The 20,519-nt window shown below is 45.5% G+C and overlaps 1 protein-coding gene across 1 annotated transcript in view; it reads left to right on the top strand.

The window, feature by feature from the left end:
- Nucleotides 1-1,259: 1,259 nt before the first annotated feature.
- Nucleotides 1,260-20,519, top strand: part of CENPV (centromere protein V) — a 38,364-nt gene continuing 19,104 nt past the window's right edge. Inside the window, exons 1-3 of the mRNA XM_073616884.1 lie at nucleotides 1,260-1,804; nucleotides 13,793-13,891; nucleotides 19,970-20,039. Coding sequence (XP_073472985.1) covers nucleotides 1,275-1,804; nucleotides 13,793-13,891; nucleotides 19,970-20,039 — 699 coding nt within the window. The 5' untranslated portion in view covers nucleotides 1,260-1,274. The remainder of the gene's footprint in view (nucleotides 1,805-13,792; nucleotides 13,892-19,969; nucleotides 20,040-20,519) is intronic.

The raw sequence follows: 20,519 nt of genomic DNA, 5'->3' as shown, positions 1-20,519 counted from the left end.
CCTCCATTCCAGGTACATAATTCATCATAGATACCTGGTGCCCCTCCACCCTCCATTCAAGGTATATAATCCTCCATAGCCACCTGGTGCCCCTCCACCCTCCATTCCAGGTACATAACCCCCCATAGACACCTGGTGCCCCTCCACCTTCCATGCCAGGTACATAACCAACCATAGACACCTGGTGCCCCTCCACCTTCCATGCCAGGTACATAACCAACCATAGACACCTGGTGCCCCTCCACCCTCCATCCCAGGTACATAACTCCCCACAGAAACCTGGTGCCCCTCCACCCTCCATCCCAGGTACATAACTCCCCATAGAAACCTGGTGCCCCTCCACCCTCCATTCCAGGTACATAACTCCCCATAGAAACCTGGTGCCCCTCCACCCTCCATTCCAGGTACATAACTCCCCATAGAAACTTGGTGCCCCTCCACCCTCCATCCCAGGTACATAACTCCCCATAGCCACCTGGTGCCCCTCCACCCTCCATTCCAGGTACATAATTCCTCATAGACACCTGGTGCCCCTCCACCCTCCATTCCAGGTATATAATCCTCCATAGCCACCTGGTGCCCCTCCACCCTCCATTCCAGGTACATAACCCCCCATAGACACCTGGTGTCCCTCCACCCTCCATTCCAGGTACATAACCCCCCATAGACACCTGGTGCCCCTCCACCTTTCATGCCAGGTACATAACCCACCATAGACACCTGGTGCCCCTCCACCCTCCATCCCAGGTACATAACTCCCCACAGAAACCTGGTGCCCCTCCACCCTCCATCCCAGGTACATAACTCCCCATAGACACCTGGTGCCCCTCCACCCTCCAGTCCACGTACATAACCCCCCATAGACACCTGGTGCCCCATCCACCCTCCATCCCAGGTACATAACCCCCAATAGACACCTGGTGCCCCTGCACCTTCCATGCCAGGTACATAACCAACCATAGACACCTGGTGCCCCTCCATCCCAGGTACATAACCCCCCTTGCCACCTGGTGCCACTCCACCCACCATTCCAGGTACATAACCCCCCCTAGACACCTGGCGCCCCCTTCACCTTCCATGCCAGGTATATAACTCCCCATAGACACCTGGTGCCCCCTTCACCTTCCATGCCAGGTACATAACTCTCCATAGACACCTGGTGCCCCTCCACCTTCCATGCCAGGTATATAACTCCCCATAGACACCTGGTGCCCCTCCACCTTCCATCCCAGGTACATGACTCCCCATAGACACCTGGTGCTCCTCCACCCTCCATGCACAGCCTTCATGCCAGCCTCGCTCCGTGCTCCTCGCTCTCTCGCGCCCCCTGCTGGATGCTCAGTGAAGCGAGAGAAGGCGATAGAAGAAGCCAAACAAAGCGAAAAGCGTCTTCCCGTCCGTCCTGTGCCCGATCCGTCCCTGGCAGCCTCCGATCTCCGGGAACACACACCGGGAGGGAAGAGTCACCACTCCGCCAAGACTTCCTATTGTCCCGGGGGAGAAGAAAAGGACAACCACCCGGAGCCAAGATGGTGAAAGCGAAGAAATCCCCGGCGAAGCGGGCACCCGCGGAGCGGCACACCAGGGCATCGGGGAAGCTGGAGGCGCCCAAACCGGCGGCGAGGGCCCCGGAGCCCAAGAAGAGCAAAGCTAAGAAGGCGGCGATGAAGAAGCAGGTGGAGGAGGAGGAGGTGAAGGAGGACGATGTGCTGGAGATGGGCGCACAGACCGAGCGATGGATCAACTTTATCCGACAGCACAGTGTCAGCCCCGAGGAGGCGGCCAAACTTCTGCTCGACTCCTAGTGAGTATATAGAGGGCTCTTCAATGGGGTCCTCCCACTAGGGGCCACATGGACACCCAACACTCCACTGGGGCCATGCTATAATACAGGGCTACAGGGGGTACTGAGGTCTGATGGATCATCTATAATACAATCCAACTCATCTCCATCAATAGTACTATAGGGCATGGGGGCAAAAAGGGCAGATACATGGAGATGGAGTTACCCCTTGGCCAATGGCACTTGCTCCATTACCCAGACACAGGGCTGTAGGGGGTTCTGTGGTCCCCCTGAGCTCAGGTCTGGTGGCTCATCTATAATAGAAGAACCCAACTAACCTCCATGAATAGTACTATAGGTTATGGGGGTCATTAGGGCAGAAAAACGTAGATGGGATTAATCTTTGGCCAATGGCACTTGCTCCATTACTTGGACACAGGGCTGTAGGGGGTTCTTGGGTTCCGCTATGCTTGGGTTTGGGGGCTCATCTATAATAGATAGAATCCAACTGATCTCTATTCATAGTACTATAGATCATGGGAGCAATAATGGCAGATAAATGTAGATGGAGTTACCCCTTGGCCACTGGCACTTGCTTCAATACCTGGACATATGGCTGTAGGGGGGGTTCTGGGGTCCCCCTGTGCTCAGGTCTGATGGCTCATCTATAATAGAATCATCTAATCCCATAAATAGCACTACAGGTTATGGGGGTCATTAGGGCAGAGAGATGTATGTGGGATTATCCCTTGGCCAATGACACTTGCTCCATTACCTATACACAGGGCTGTAGGGGAGTCCTTGGGTTTCGCTATGCTTGGGAGGCTCATCTATAATAGACAGAATCCAACTGATCTCTATCCGTAGTACTATAGATCATGGGAGCAGTAATGGCTGATAAATGTAGATGGAGTTACCTTGGCCATTGGCACTTGCTTGATTACCTGGACACAGGGATGCAGGGGGTTCTTGGTTCCCTATATGTTGGTGACATATATATAATAGATAAATGGCAACTGATCTTCATCAATAGCATTGTAGGTTTTAAAAGGTTATGGGGCAATAAGGGTAGATATATGTAGAAAGAGTTACCCTCATGGCCATTGGTGTTTGCTCCATTGGGTGATGTTTGGTCCCCTCTATGCTAGGGTTTGGTGGCTCACATATACTATATGGCAACCAATCTCCATAAATAAGACTATAGGTTATGGAGGCAACAGTTCTTGGGTCCCCTCTGTGCAGGGGTTAGGTGTCTCTTCTATAATATAGATGGCCACTGATTTCTGTAATAATACTATAGGTTATGGTAGAGAAATGTAGATGGAGTTAAACCATGGGTAATGGTCCTTGCTTCATTATAGGGACACAGGGGTGTTCTTGGGAGTACCCAATGATGGGTGGCTTATATATAATAGATGTTAACTGATCTCCATAGCAAGTGGATAGTACTATAGGTTATTGGGACAATAAAGCACATAAATGTAAGGGTTACACCATGATCAATGGCGCTTGCTCCATTACCTGGAAACAGTGTTAAATGGTTGTTTTTAGGTTCCTCCATGCTGGAGGTTTGGTGGCTCTGATATAATGGATGACAGCTGATCTCCTTGAATAGTGCTATAGATTATAGGAGCAATAAAGTCAGACAAATGTAGAAGGAACACCATGAGCAAAGACGCATGTTCCATTGCCAATACACAGGGTTGCAGGGGTGTTTTTTTTCGTTCCCTCTGTGCTGGAGGTTTGGTGGCTCATATATAATAGATGGTAACTGATCTCATTAGTAGTATTATAGGTTATCCCAGGTTATGGGAGCAATAAGGAAAATACATGTAAAATGAGTTACACCATGACCAATTGTACTTGCTCCTCTAGCACAATTGGCACCATTCATGTTTGCACAGTGAGAGTAAAAAAAAAAAAAATCATTCCAGGCACTATAGAGTCTTTTTTGTTTAGGGTCTTCCATGGTGTCTTTGTTTGGCCAGCAATCGTTATTGCATGGCAGTGGGCTGGCAGCTGAAGAGGCAGATTGATCTGTGAATATCACATCTAATTTATGCTACCAGAGCTCTGCCCAACATCAAAACCATCCAAAAAATGATCTATAGGATCAGAAGATGCAGAAGTCATACAACACGTATTAGCAATTCTATGGGTTTTATCACTTTCTTTGTCTCCAATGTGTTAGATTATATCAGATTATATTCCTGTTTTGCTTCTAAAAAATATATATATATATATTTTCAGCCAGTCTTTTAGGAGTTCCTATATAATGGAGCACAGTGCAATTTGTTTCATATCACAAAATGGCAGCATGGTGTCTCTATAGACAAAGCTGGGGAATCCTGGAGGTGTAAATACATATAGATTATAAGACATAGCAGAATAATATTTGCACATATTTCACTCTGCTGTGTAATAAACATTATTTCTACAACGAGGAGAAATCAGCAGCTACACTGGCCCTCTTCTGTAAATGATTTGTCCCTGCAGGTCGCCATGTCCTAATTACAGGTATATTCAGGGTCATCTCGGTGCGGAAGAGGTGAGGATCCTGTAATTAGTTAGATTGCAGGACTGGGTATCTGGTTGGATTCATTGTCAGAACCTTATGCTATACTGTATTCTGCTTAATGTCAGAGTCTTTTATTATGTGTGTGTGTGTTTGGATCAAGTGATGTATAGTGAAGTGTGAGCTCACTGTTTTATTATCATCTGCTATCAACTTATATTTGAGAAGGGGATGCTGTATTTAATGATTCTATTTTTTTTAATGGGAAAAAAAATACTAAAAGGTGAGAAATACAATGCATAGAGGTTGAAGTGGAGGAAGAAATATTAAAACATAGAATTTAATTTATTTAAAACTATTTTATATATTTTTTTTAACATTTATTTTGATTTTTTTCCCTCGTACAGCTCTGCCTATAGTATCTGTATCCCTCTATCTACTCATATAACTCAGGTTACATTATATATACTTGCAGCTATGATGTGATGATGGGGACTCCTGGACCTGGAACTGGGGGAGGGATATAGGAAATGGGAGACAAAATGTTCATTTGATTAATTTGAATGATAATAAAAAAAAAATTAATAATAAATTACCCGTTGGATAATAAAGGAAGAGCTGGGATTTTTTAAACTGAAATAAATGAGGATTAAATTTAAACACCCTTGAATGAGCTTTGTGTCTCAAACATTAGGAATTGTCCTTTAAATTTTATAGCTGGAATCGGGTGGCCAAAATCTTTATTTGTAAATAATAGAGAACAATTGTAAACAATAACATTTCTTGTATTTGGTCAACAAAGTTTCCCAGCACCTCATATAAAAGCCGCTGTTATACTGCATGTAGATTGTAGTCCTCCAGGTGAGATGAAAGTGTGGGTGACATCAAAAGATACGTGAAATCCCTTCATCTCAATGTATATGATGAGAAGCTGTTTAGGTGAGTACAGCAACAGGGAAAACGTAGGCACATCGATGTGTATTAGTATGTAGTGTGTAATAAAAATCCTTCTTGATGCGGTTTCCAGTAAAGCTGGCCATTGATGGGTACAAAAAAAATCTTAGAAAATAATCTGAGTTTTTTTTTTTTTTTTTTTAATCATTAGTGCCTCAAATCAACATTCGTTTTCGACTGCAGTGACGAAAAAAATCGAAGGAGCAAGATGGAAATTTTTTTTTTGATCAAACTAATTTCTAAAGCCTAGTACATGTAATGAGAAAATCCCACACAAATCAGATCAGTTCAATAATCTAATTGTTAGTACACAGCTTCCGGCATCTGAACATGACATGATATTGATCTTTGTCAGTGTTGTTTATTTGTTATAAAAATTTTCCTCCCAAAAAATTAAAATAAATAAAATCTAAAAAAAAAAGAAAAGATCAAGGGGTTAAGTGTGTCCTAGGGAGGTGTTTCTAACTGTGGGGGGAGGACTGACTGGGAGTACAGAAAGATCATTGTTTCTGATCACTAAGAACAGACGATCTCTCTGTATTCCCCTGTCAGAACGGGGATCTGCTTTGTTTACACTGGCAGATCCCAGTTCTGCCTCTCTGAGGAGCGATCGCGAGTGGCTGTCGGACATTGCGGCTGCCGGACCTGCGCATCGGCTCCCCCGGCGCCCGCAGTGTCTCTTTCATTAAACAACGTACGGGTACATAGTTTCGGACAATAGGGCCGCCCTGCTGCAGTATATATGCGGTGGGAGGGCCTTAAGTGGTTAAAAAACAAACATGGTATATTTACCTGCTCTGTGTAATGGTTTGGCACAGAACAGCCTGAGTCCTCCTCTTCTCAGGTCCCCCACCGACGATCTTGGCTCCACTCTCCTGCCTAGTGCCCCCATAGCAAGCTGGGATCTGGAAATTACTTTATTAGTCATGGCTACAACAGTAAACTCTAATGCCCCGTACACACGGTCGGACTTTGTTCGGACATTCCGACAACGAAATCCTAGGATTTTTTCCGACGGATGTTGGCTCAAACTTGTCTTGCATGCACACGGTCACACAAAGTTGTTGGAAAATCCGATCGTTCTAAACGCGGTGACATAAAACACGTACGTCGGGACTATAAACGGGGCAGAGGCCAATAGCTTTCATCTCTTTATTTATTCTGAGCATGCGTGGCACTTTGTCGGATTTGTGTACACACGATCGGAATTTCCGACAACGGATTTTGTTGTCGGAAAATTTTATATCCTGCTCTCAAACTTTGTGTGTCGGAAAATCCAATGGAAAATGTGTGATGGAGCCCACACACGGTCAGAATTTCGGACAACAAGGTCCTATCACACATTTTCCATCGGAAAATCCGACCGTGTGTACGGGGCATAATAGCTTCTGTGTCTCATGTCAAGCAGCTGCCCTGCTGCATTGTGAATACAGCAGGTTGCTTGCTCAGCATTGGTGCCATTCAGGGAACACTTTGCATTTTTTCAATGAATGCAAAAAGTTCTCTGATTGGATGAGGTGGAGATTACTATCCTGTCTACCTCATCCAATCAGAAAATGCCTTGCTTTCAACAAGGAAATGCGATGCGTTCTCTAAATAGCCCCTGTGCCAAGTGTGCGGCTTCCTGTGTTCACAATGCTGCAGGGAAGCCACTTGAAACAAGGACCCAGAAGCTAGTGGAGATAACTGTTCTGTAGCCGTGCCTAATATGCAATTACTGGCTCTGCCAGCCCTGGACAAAGACAGGTTGCATTCAGCGATGATGTTTCCACTGTATACAAAGTGGCTGTAAATAATTGTCCAGTTTGTACTGTAAACAGGGCCAGTGCTAACACTAGGGAAACTAGGCAGCTGCCTAGGGCGCACTGCCATCTAGGGCATAGCCATGGCCAGTGTCTTATTCCTCTCCTGTCACCTCTTCATCCTCAGTGGATGTCACCTCTAGAGCCGCCGTCCCTCCCCCGAACACACCAGTGCACTTGCACACAGCTGAAGTGAGCTGAGATTCCGGCACCGAACAAGGTCAGTCACTGGATGATGGTGATTGCCGGCTCACTGCAGCTGAAGTCAGCCCAAAGCCCCGATCGCTGCCTGTCATCGCCAGCTGCCATGGAGCTTGGGGTGGAGATGTCTGTGTGAGTGTACCAGAGGACAAGAGGAAATGTCCTCTACAGGGGACTGTGCAGGGGCTGCAAGCTGAGATGAAGGAGTTCAGGCACAGGATGGAGAGGCAGCTGGAGGACATGCTGCGCTTGGCGGGGCCCCTCTCCTGGACTGTCACCGACCTGTAGTGTGAGAACCGAAGGCTGTGGGAGCAGGTGGACAAACTCTGCTCTCAGGTGGAACTGTGAAAGCACTGAGCCGGGTGACGGGACTGACAGACCAGGTACTCCAATCATGCGCTGCTTGCTGTGTCTGGCAAGGCAGCTCAGGTCAGTTCAATGAGGGGGCAACACACATTACAGGGGGATATAGTCTATACAGGGCAGTGTGTGCAGGAAGGGGGGCAATTTGTGCAGGAAGGGGGTGTGGGGTTAAAGGGGGGCAGTGTGTGCAGGAAGGGGGTGTAGGGTTAAAGAGGGGCAGTTTGTATAGGAAGGGGGTGTAGGGTTAAAGGGGGGGAGTGTATGAGGAAGGGGGTGTAGCATTAAAGGGGGGCAGTGTGCGCAAGAAGGGGGCAGTGTGTACAGGAAGGGGGTGTAGGGTTAAAGGTGGTGTAGCATTTAACGGGGGCAGTGTGTACAGGAAGGGGGTGTAGGGTTAAAGGTGGTGTAGCATTTAACGGGGGCAGTGAGTACAGGAAGGGGGTGTAGGGTTAAAGGTGGTGTAGCATTTAACGGGGGCAGTGTATGCAGGAAGGGGGTGTAGCACTAAAGGGGGCAGTGTGTGCAGGAAGGGGGTCTAGCACTAAAGGGGGCAGTGTGTGCAGGAAGGAGGTCTAGCACTAAAGGGGGGCAGTGTGTGCAGGAAGGGGGTGTAGCACTAAAGGGGGCAGTGTGTGCAGGAAGAGGGTGTAGCACTAAAGGGGGGCAGTGTGTGCAGGAAGGGAGTGTAGCGTCAAAGGGGGGCTGTGTTTGCAAGAAGGAGGGAGCAGTGTGTACAGGAAGGGGGATGTAGGATTAAAGGGGGGCAGTGTATACAGGAAGGGGAGTGTAAGGTTAAAGGGGGAACATTATGTGCAGGAAGGGGGGGGCAGTGTATACAGTCTTTTTTTTTGGGGGGGGGTGCAAGTAGCTGGTCTTGCCTATGGCACAAAATAGTCTAGCATCGGCCCTGACAGTATGTGACACTAGCACAGAGTACTACTGTGTCGATGCAGCAGCCTATTTGCTCATCTGAATCAGGTCTAAGGCAGCCCATACACAGTTTGGATCTCAGCCATTTCCTGCTGAACCGGCCGAGATTTGAACCATGTATGGGCAGGCTGACGGTACCAAGTTCCAAGTTGATCGATCGGTCGACTTGGGTACAACCAGCCTGCTGGGTTCTTACCTGCGATTATTGTTAGTGGCTGCTATAGCCGCTAGGAATATTCACTGTCTTCTGGCGGGGGAAGCGACAAGACAATGGCTTGGCAGGAGGGATTCCCGCATCAACACTGTCTGTGCTGATGGGGAAATCAAGCAGATTTTTTTCCTGCAACCAAGTCTGCTCTGTGTATGGCTGGCCTAAGCCTAAGTCCACACTAGTAAAGTAAAGTATTTTTTTCAGTGCATTTATGTAGTACACTTTTGCCAATTTTAATGCACATTTTTTATACATTTTTGTAGGAGGAGGAGACTGCTTGTTAAACACAAAACCCTGCCAAAAACTGACCAAAATGCATGTACATGCACTATGCTGCACCAAAAAGAAGCACGCAAACCTTTTCAATAATTGCACTGATGTGAATGGGCACCATAGAGAATAATGTGATTTGCATTGTCATGCATTGAAGCAAGATGGCAGACACAGAAGAAATCACACTAGTGTGAACAGGGCCTTAAGCTGGTCATAGATGGTTTGAATCTCAGATGGTTCAGCAGAGACCTGCCAAGATTTGAACCTTGTATGAGTAGGCTGATTGTTCCCACGTTAATCGATCAACTTGGGCACGACCAGCCTGTCATATTTTTCATGCAATTATTGCCACTGGCTATAATAACTGTGTTCTCCTGGCCGGGACGGACATTGACTGTGTTGATGGGGAATCAAGCGATTTTGTTTCTGGCAACCCATGGTTGTCGGAATGAAACTCGCTCCATCTATGGCTGGCATTAGAGCTAAATAATGCAAAGTGTTTTCATGTCAGAGGACAGCAGGAGCACACTATATTTTTGGAGCATCGAGTTATGTTTCTGTACTTGCAGCGTGATTTACTAAACATTTTTTTCCTTTGACATATGTTTTAAAGTAAGTCTGTGAAGAGAAATAATCTCAGAATCTGCCACCTACAGTGTAAGGTCATTGTCGGCCCGTCCATAGAGGGCGCACGGGCGCCGCCTCCCCTATCCATGCGTCCGGCCCTCTGATCTACATATCAGTGACCCCGGACCATGAATTCCAATGCGATGGGGTGTTTTTTTTTTTTTTTAAGCACCTGATTAGAGCCAGAGGCTCTAATAGGCTTCAAAAAAGGGTGGGTTCGGAGCGCAGAGCATTGCGCTCCAAGCCCACCCAGTTGTGTGACATTAGCAAATACATTTTCATTATTTTCACACTAAAGTTCCTCCCTGCCAATCAGGAGGCAGGGTTGTGAGACCTGTTTCTCAATTGGCCAAAGCGTCAGGCGTAGGAGCGGACACCGGAGCCGCTGTGGCCACTGCCCACACTCTAGGACACCACAGCCCTGCCACACGAGCGGGCAAGTGCGGGGCTGAGTCGCCCGGGGGGGGGATGCTGTGCCATGTCGCCGGGGGGGTGTTGTAAGTTTGCCGCCCCCCCCCCCCCAAAAGAAGAACCCACCAGCCACCACTGTGTATGGTGTTTGCAGGTCATCTCGGTTTATTCTGCCTGAATATCGGCGTGCTCTGATATGTAAATGGTGATGTCTGTGGGACCGGCTCAGGTCTATCACACTGATGGATGACCTCACTAGCCTGTAGTTAGGGACAAGCTGAGCTGGAACAGGTATTGTGAGCTCCTTCTCAGAAATGGGAAGTGACCCGGTGGTGCCCACTATTGACTGTAAGTGGCAGTTCCTGATGTTTACTCTCTTCATTGTTACAGAGAAACTTGGATCCAGCGTCTGATTTCACAGGGTATCGGTTTAATTGGAGTCTGGTTGCAGGAATTTGTGTCCAGCAGAGAGGAAATAATTCAATCAAACTTCATTCATCTGATAAATATATCCCATTAGCTCCCCATCTGTCCCATCTCACACTGGTCACACTGCGGCTCGCCTTGTCATCTCTGTGCTCCAATCATTCCGTGTAACATGTTCTTATAGCAGGTACAGATCTCCGATATGTTACTGTCACATAGAGAGCTGAGAGGTTGAGCTTATGTTGCCGAAATATGACATCAAAGCAAAATTCCAGGAAATTAAAAAATAAAAAAAAAAAACAGGCTTTTTACCCAAGTTATGGATTTTTTCAATCATTCAAGACAGTCTGTTGCAGGGGTAAATAGTGTGAGAAGCCTCAGATGGAAGCTGCTACAATCTGCCTGCCAAGTCTGCACAGTGGTTCTGGAGCTGTGGTTGGTAACAAGTCATAATAAAGTGGGTCTCCGATCTCATGTACAGTATAGGAACCTGTATAGGATTCTGTTAGGACAGTCCAGAGCGTGCATTCGTCTTTACAAAAAACAGTCACTTCCAGCGCTAATAGGTCTTCCAAGGTGTGGAGTAACAGATGTCAGATAAAATGGTGGTGTGAAAAGTATATAATGGTATCCAAAACTTGGTGGATGTTGCCTTCTTCAGATGGGTAATGCGAAAGGAACTACAAGAAAAACAGAAATAGAAGGCGCGCACACCTAGTGCATTACCAAAGATAATTTAATAATAAAAATGTTTTATATAAAAGTGGGTACTCACAAAATGCAACTGACAAAAGGCAATAAAAACAATGCATGGACATGCACAGAATGCGAGGTACAGCTAGCGTGCTTCGGGGGTGCACCCCCTTCCTCAGAGCTAGGCCTAGTGCGTTACCCCGTGTTCTGTGTATGTCCATGCATTGTTTTTATGGCCTTTTGTCAGTTGCATTTTGTGAGTACCCACTTATATAAAACATTTTTATTAAATTATCTTTGGTAATGCACTAGGTGTGCTCACCTTCCATTTCTGTTTTTCTTGTAGTGGATTTGTGTTTGTCCTTAGAACTCTAGTATCTTGAGTAACACTTCCCTGGGTGCAATGCCGATCCACTGACTCTTTCAGTCATTGACCCAGAACAAGAATGCAATTTGGGAGTTCTGACTTTCCCAATCTGCATGTTTGTTTGCGATTAAGACAATATGGAAGCCAGAGACATATAAAGAGAACAGAAGAGGGCGCCAACATCTAAGTGTAGAGAATTTATTAATAGGGTTGTCCTGATACCACTTTTTTAAGACCGAGTACAAGTATCAATACTTTTTTTAAAGTACTCGCCGGTACAATACTTTTTTTTAATGTCATGTGACAGTTTTCAAAGCACAATACAGACTAATGATATCTTCTGGCACTGATTAAGCAGCACTGATAGGATTAGGTGGCACTGATATGCAGCACTTATAGGTGGCACTGATTGGCACTAATATGCAGCACTGATGAGCACTGATAGGTGGCACTGAAATGCAGGACTGATTGGCAATTGCTGGCCTGGCATAGTAAATGACATGAATGGTGAGAGGAAAGGAAGGATTTGCAATGCTATAAGGCACACAGCATTGCAAAACCATTCCTTTCCTCTCACCATTCATGTCATTTATCATATAGTATATGCTGCTACGCCCATCTTGGTTCACCTTGCACTAGGCCACAGTAAGCAGCAGCGGACATCTTGTTACACCCAGCCCAAGTGCAGGGTGTACCAAGGTGGGCATCGGGATGTTCAACCTCTGATGAACTCCGGTCACCGATTCTGATGGAACATGCGGCTGCACCCCTGCCCTGGCCAGCTTACCTTGTTCCACTGCTGCCAGCCTATTGAGGACTGGCTCTCAGCTCTACTGATTTCCGGTTGCAGGCAACGCTGCCTCATTCCCAGGTATCAAATTAGGCATCAGGAGCATTTGTGCGAGTACAAGTACTTGCGCAAATGCTCGGTATCTGTACCGATACTAGTATTGGTACAGATTTTTGCTTTTAATACATCCTCTACACTTAGATGTTGGCGCCCTCTTCTGTTCTGTTTACTTGTGTGCAATAGGTTACTCAAGACCATTCTAAGAGGAGCTGCAAACATCCGCTATTTTTTTCAGCTGACTTATGGATTAGCTTGTCTAGTTTAACAAATAAGGCTTATCATATAGCGCCATAGCTGTCCCCTGCTGTCTCTAAGACTAAGAACTGAGCGATCACATGACTGTTGGTCACTCAGTTTTCAATCCACTCTGAGCAGAGAGCAGGAACTGCCAATTACCATTCTCTGCTTTGCCCCTCCAGCACTCACTGGAGCGCTGGGCTGTGGAGGGAGCGGCTGATTCAGGCTCTTTGTGGCGTGCTGAGAGACTAAGCCATCTGGGTGGATCCCGACCTTAAAGTCAGGATCCTTCCAGAGTCTGGACCGGCTCTGTGATGTCAGCTTAAAGTGGCTTTAGATTACTCTCGGCTGAATCTGGGTCACAGGAGTGCAGAAATAAGTGTACTCCTGTAAGCCTAGTATGGCCAAAAAAGCTCCGGCCATACTTCTCTTTTATTTGAACTATTTAGTTTATCACCGACCCAAAACAGCATGCACATTTCTCACACCTAGGGGTGTATTTATAACAAATTCAGGGCTATTCATCCTGTGAAACTGCATGTACATTTGTTCTATGACAGCAAAAATTTAAAGGCATTTGGCTATTTTCAGAATGGCCACTAGATGGAGCTGATAATACTTATTTATGGTGAGCGTCAGCTCCATCTAATGGCCATAATGCAGTATTTTCCTGATTCATTTTTTCTATGAAGAATAACATTTACAAGTTGAAAATTCTGCTTTTTTTTTTTTTTTTCTTTTTTTTAATATAAATATACCCTCTAGTGTGCACACATTATTGTCTCGGGTCAGTGACTAACCAAGTAATGAGGTAAGGATGAGGATGATAGGCCCTGGAACGTGCACTTTCATAAACAAGTTAGTAGTGACAGCTCCCATAATCGTGTCCTGACAGGTTGCTTTTTACAGCTGCTTGTATTCATATCCATGACCCGCCTGGAAAGTTTCAAGTGCGTGAAAGCAAGCTTTGACACTGACAGGTTGCTGTGGTGCAATACAGGCATTTCTTGTTTCAGGTAACTTGTTGAATGAGACCCAAAGTAGAATAGAAAAGCGTTTTATGAACCTTTGGTTTCTGATTCATAATAGTTGGGACCTAATTCATAAAAAAGAATGACTATCAATGTTTCTTGTGCTGTGTGTATACAGTGAGTACAAAGGCCTGGTGAAGCACAGCGGAGGATGTCACTGCGGAGCCGTGCGATTCGAAGTTTGGGCATCAGCTGACATTCACGTCTTTGACTGCAAGTAAGTTATTAATGAGAGAGAACCAAATATTGTATCACCAAATACATTCTTCTGTGACATGAAATCCCTGGGCTCGGCCTTCATCTCCCTTCACACTTTCCTGCCATTTAAATGCCGATTGATGCAATTCCTTATTATGGCTCTTACAAAAACATGTTTCCAAATTGCAATTTCACATCCTGCATGGAAGCTGAATTGCTTTAATAAATCTTGATAAGTAGTATAGAAATGGAATGAAAAGATTAGCCACAGTAGTTGGAATATTATTTTCAAGAATCAACATTTCATTATTGCACATCACGGATATTAATCATTTTTAAATGCTGATTTATTGGTTTTTAAACCAAGTTTGATATTGCTTTGAGAAGTTTAGTGAAATGAAAAGAATCGTGGAGACAAAATATAAGAAGTATAGTAGAATATTGCAATTGAACTGAATATCTTTTCTGAACAGTATACTTGCTCCCCTTGAGTAAGTGGAGTGGGTTGCATGAAACTGGTTAGTATACAGTCGTGGACAGAGGCTTGGAGGAGGGTCTGCAGAGAAATGGGTCTCCTGTAGGCAGACCACCCCCGCATTCAGCGACTTGAGATGTCTAAGGACCGCCCCCCTTTTAACTGGATTTCCCAGTCCTCTGACATTCCAAGTCACAATGGACAATTTAGTCATCCCCATTTTGTTTCAGGATCATTGACCAGGCCGGCATAATTCTCGACAAGACTCCCGGGTTATACCGTAACATGTTATCTGGAAGGGGGGATAGGCCCCTTTTCTCCAAATTATGCTTGTTTTCTCCTTTCAGAGAACATGTAGGCATTTGTAGACATGAAATCATGTTGCAAGGCAGGGAGAAATACATTATTAGGTTAGTACATAAGTACAGAAGCCAGTAAATTATTAGGTTAATGCATGTTACTCTGCATGGCAAGAATCTAAAGGTCAACAGTTTACACAGCCACTTGGCTGCAGCGTTAACTTTTCCCACACAACAGGTGTGGGGGGGGTAAAAGCCTTGAAAACTCCTAGTTAACCAGTAGGTTAGTTTCCGTAGGGGTTTCACAGCTACGGTAGGCACGTATTGCTTCATTATTTGTAGGCAAAAATGTGGACAAAAAAGAGGAGCAAAAGGATAAAAAATAGAACAAAAAAAAAAAGGGGAAAAGAAAATCCTGTGGGGAGGAGGGTGATACAAACAAACAGTTCTCCTCGGCCGCCTGAACATCGGATGTGAGAGTAAGAACTGTCCTCCATAGACAACAATTATTTTGAATCTTAAGGCCTCTTCACGGCCCAGGGATTTATCCCAACAAAAATAGACCTGGTCTTGCCAGGTCATTGCATATCCAGGACTTATCTCTTAAGCAGGGACATCTCTTTGTGGTCTGGCAGCTTTAAGGGCCCTATCCTCACGATCTAGCCATTGAGCCGCCATGTCCGGGCGTTCAAAGAAGCGGGTTTCTCCGAGTGCGACTACCCTAAGGCGGGCAGGATATAGCATCGCATATGGCAAGTTAAGGTCCCTTAATCTTCGTTTGACATCCATAAACTTTGCTCGCTGCTTCTGGAGTTCAGCTGAAAAATCCGGAAACAGGGAGATTTTGGAGTTTTCAATGGATAACTTACTGCCCATGGTTCTGGCTTTAGCAAGGATGGCATCTCTGTCCTTGTAGTTTAAAAGCTTAAACAGAAAAGCACGCGGGTGATTGCCAGGGGGTAGTGGGCGAGATGGCACTCTATGCGCTCTCTCCACCGCAAATAGCGGAGAGAATGCTTCTTTCCCAAATGTAGTGAGGAGCCATTGTTCGATGAAAGCGACAGGGTCTTTACCCTCCATCCTTTCTGGGAATCCTAAGGCGCGGACATTGTTGCGGCGCATGCGATTTTCCAAATCATCTAAACGCGCAGCATGCTGATCCGCAAGATGGCAGTTATACTTTAAATCTCTCTGCATGGGTACTAAGTCATCTTCAATAACACTGACCCTACTCTCCACTGCAGCTGTGCGCTCTCTCAGCTTTTGCATGTCCTGTCTCACAAAGGATATTTCAGCTTTAACACCCTTCACTTCATCAGTCAGGGTTGAGATGGATCTGTTGCATATAGTCACTGCAGAGAGGATATCTCTGAGAGTGGGTTCAGGGCCATCCAGGGGGATACTTGGTGTCTGAGTGCCCTGATAGGGATGTGATACTGTACTCACTGTGGCCCAGTCAGATGGGGATCCAGCGCCATCCTCCAGTGGGATAGTATTATCCATCTCCAGTTGGTTTGCTTCTTCCTCACTGAGGTCAGATGTGGGTGATGGTATTTCTTTTGATGATTTATTACCAAACAGGAGTTTCTGGGCTGCTTCCTTATATTTTTCCTTTTGAGATCGCTGTGGCAGAGCGCCATCTTGGGCCTGTGCTGCGGGCGGGCCGCCACCAGTCTTGTCCCGTTTTGGCATGCTTTTCTGCTGCAGATCGGTCGGGTGGATGGGTCTGCTGTGGCCCGGATAGCGTGCGGTTCCGATCGGAGATGTCAGCGGGCTGGATGAGTGATCTGGAGGATGATTACCAGGATTTTCGGCGGAGCTGAGGAGAAGTGTGTCCTGCTACATGCGCTGCCTGGCCACGCCCCATAGTAGAATATTAATATGGATTGATGATCTGGCCAGAGATACACTATATTGCCAAAAGTATTGGGACATCTGTCTTTACACGCACATGAACTTTAATGGCATCCAGGTCTTAGTTTGTAGGGTTCAATATTGACTTGGCCCACCCTTTGCATCTATAACAGCTTCAACTCTTCTGGGAAGGCTGTCCACAAGGTTTAGAATGTGTCTAAGGCGGGGGTCAGCAACCTGTAGATCGCGGACAGGTGATAGGTAGATTGCGGTCTGGGCTTGCTAACCAGCCATTCCAGAGCATCAAACCGAGTGCAATGCAGAGGGACTACTTATAAAGTTGGAGTTGTAGTAGCGAGCAAGAGATGCAAAAGCCAATGCCTCCTCTGTAGCACTCGCTCCTGTCTCATGCAGAGTGATACCAACTGCACTCCACATCTTATCCCAGCTAGCAGTCTCCAGAGTGGTGCCGGCAGCAGGAAAGAAGAGATCTTCAGGTCAGCGTGAAGCAATACACTGAGCATAATAGTATAGGGCTGCTTTCACACTGAACCGCGACTCCACCGCAGGGATTTACCACCCCCAACTTTACATGTGAACAAGCCCTAAGGGTGCCACTGCCGGAATGCAACTAAGGGCTCATTCACAAGTGCAGCAGGCACTGCTGCTCCTCTGAAAAGCGATCCGAATGTATTTGACAGGTGGTCAGGAGGCGATATGTTGCCTCCTCACCACCTGATTTAAACCAATGATCGCTGTGCAATACATGCAATTTCGGCATGGTAGTACATCAATTAGACGTTTAAATCAGGTGTGAGGAGGTGACACTGTGCTCGGTGATCTTTGACGTCTCCCATGTTGTTCAGGTAGATCTCCACCTCTTTAAGGTTGCCTACCCCTGGTCTATGGGAATGTGTGACCATTTTTCTAGAAGTGTATTTGTGAGGTCAGGCACTTATGTTGGACGAGAAGGCCTGGCTCACAGTCCCTACTCCAATTCATCCCAAAGGTGTTCTATTGGGTTGAGGGTTGACTGGTCAGGTGCGGACCAGTCAAGTTTCTCCACCCCAAACTTGCTCATCCATGTATTTATGGGCCTTGCTTTGTGCACTGGTTCCAATCATTTGGTGGAGGTGGGATTATGGTGTGGGGTTGTTTTTCAGGGGTTGGGCTTGGCTCCATAGTTCCAGTGAAGGGAACTCTTAAGGCGTCAGCATACCAAGACATTTTGGACAATTTCATGCTCCCAACTTTGTGGGAACAGTTTGGAGATGACCTCTTTCTGTTCCAACATGACTGCACATCAGCATGACTGCTCCAACTTGGACTATATTTATTTGCTGTACACATGTAAATGTTTGTATGAATGTTTACATGCATACAGTGTAATTGGGCATGGCCATGTGGGCTGCTGCTGCTTAGTGAACTCAGGGCCAGGATAAGATGTAAACAATGGGGCTGATTTACTAAAGGCAAATAGACTGTGTACTTTGCAAGGGCATTTTCTCCAGAGCTTAGTAAATGAGGGGACGCTTTACTTTGCAAAGAATACCCAATCACATGCAAAGGAAATAACAATTTTTTTTGCTAGCACATGATTGGATGATGGAAGTCAGCAGAGTTTCCCCTAATTTAAGAAGTTCTAGAGCAAATGTCCTTGCAGAGTGCAGCCGCACTTGCAAAACCTACAGTCTATTCTAAATCAACCCCAATGCATAGGTAGCAGGTGCAGAATTCCCTTGACCTTTATTCATTCTGCATGACTGAAGGTCATTCTACGATTTCACTGCTACCTATACATTGTTGATGTTTAGATCTCCCCCTGAAGGAGTCATTCACACGGTGCAGGGCAAGAAGGGACTTGGCCATCAATCATTCATAATGGTTAAAGGTGAAGATTATTCTATGCCTGTGCAGCCACCCCTACCTAGTGAATAAATCATTCAGGGGACAATGTCCTCATCAAACATGTGTAGGTATGGGCGGAAGCCCAGGTGCAGAATTATTGTACATAATAAGCATCTCAACTCATATGAACAAAAGCAAGTCACTACCCAAGGCTGGCCATAGAGGAGTCCTTTTTTGATTCAACCAGTTGGTTGAACAACAAAAACTGACACGATTCCCCCAGCCAAGCGCTCAAGGTGGATGGAGGAATCCTCCCCACTGAGTCATTGTATTCTAACAGCAGTGAGACTTAACTAAAATAGCAAGTTATACGCTGCGCTTAAATGTGCTGCACAATAGAGGTATATACCAAAGTGCGTATTAAAAATAAATAGACACATATAATATAGTATTATTGTGACATAAGTGCCATAAAAATATATGTAATGTTATAATGACAATATATACATGTAAATCAAAACAATATTAACAATAAAGTGCTCCTGTGCATCCAAGTGGTCTGTAATACCGATAATGTCCAGTGGGCTATGAAGGACATTGATAATCCCACTTTAAATAAATTCCAGAAAGCGTTTCTGTGCCAAACAGATCTTGTTCAAAAAATGTTTGTTTAAAAACCAATAATGTGACAGTCCTGTTGAAAAATGTGCTAAAGTGCATATGCGTGATATCCAGTTATAACACTGCTGACATGCTTTTACATCCATGCTTGCTGTGGATCGTACATTGGTGCTCATATTCCGGTGACCCCCTAGGTATTGAATGCTCACCTTGGAGCGTGTGACTTAGCAATTACGCTCAGTCAGTACACGCTTTTGAACCACCCCTGGATTCTATACTGGTAACAGGATACTGGGCTTCCAATGCAGTAACACGGAAATATATGGGGAATAAAAAACCTTGATGGTGTGATATCAATTAAAAGGTTTTATTAAACAAATAAATACACTCCCCCAATGGGGTACTCACATATGCCAGGTGCGCCAGTGCACCACTCTATGTAAAGTGTAAAAAATACCGGCGGTATTTTTTATTGGAATGGTATGTGCTTCCTCCCTGACAGATAGATTGCCTGTCGTACCGTCCTGGCCCCTCCCCAACACGTGTCAATACCGGGACGAAGTATCTTCCTCAGGGGGAAGCAAGGTCCATAGGTGTGCACTGGATGTGAGGACACCGAGGGACAGTATACCCGTGTATTGTGGGGGATCGGAGAATTGGGTAAAACAGTTTCTCCTTTTTCCTAAATAAAACAAGTCATTAACCCTTGCAGTTCAGAAACAGGCCCACTGCAAGGGATCTTTTTTTTTTTATTTGCCCCGGGTTGCGCTTTAAGTATGCATCCTCAACTTAAATCTTTGTACAATTGAACTGACCAGCAGTGGATTATTCAGTCAAGCTTGGCAAGGTTTGATCACACAGGTATGATGGTGGATATTTGTCCCTTAGTAGGTTTTGTAGTTACAGATAAAGTACATAGAAATATCTTACACAGCTTTGAATTTTGTAAAAAGTTGGAAAGTTTTTTATTTTTTGGTCATTTATTATTTTTCTGTTTCAGTTGCAGCATATGTGCAAAGAAGCAAAACAGGCATTTCATCGTACCTGCATCACGTTTTAAGTTACTGAAGGTGAGTGTTCATACGTTGCCTGAAACTGACTTCCATACATGTGATCCCTAGAAATGAAGAACAGTCAGAGAGAGAGAGAGATAACTCCCAGTCACCTGTCAGAGTGAATGAGTAAACATTATTGGCTCCTATGAGTTGATGCTGTAATAAGGGTACATTTCACTACAGTAATACCTTAGATTACGAGCATAATTTGTTCCAGAAGCATGCTTGTAATCCAAAGCACTCTTATATCAAAGCAAGTTTCCACATAAGAAATAATGGAACCTCAGATGGTTTGTTACACAACCACTGCTGGTGTATGCAGTACTGTATGTGGCCAGAGCTGCGGGGGGCGCTGGTGACGCACTGCAAGAGTAAGTTAAAGTGGCATTGCAGTGTTTTTTAAATCTTGAAAAGAGCAAGAAAAGTTAGAACTCCTGTCAGGTGTTATGGGTGCCTGGGTCCCCACTGGGGAAGCTCCTCCTTACTTCCTGTCCT

This window comes from Aquarana catesbeiana, linkage group LG02, assembly GCF_042186555.1.
Source record: "Aquarana catesbeiana isolate 2022-GZ linkage group LG02, ASM4218655v1, whole genome shotgun sequence".
In the NCBI taxonomy this organism is placed as follows: Eukaryota; Metazoa; Chordata; class Amphibia; order Anura; family Ranidae; genus Aquarana; species Aquarana catesbeiana.
This window is presented reverse-complemented; position numbering and strand designations above follow the sequence as displayed.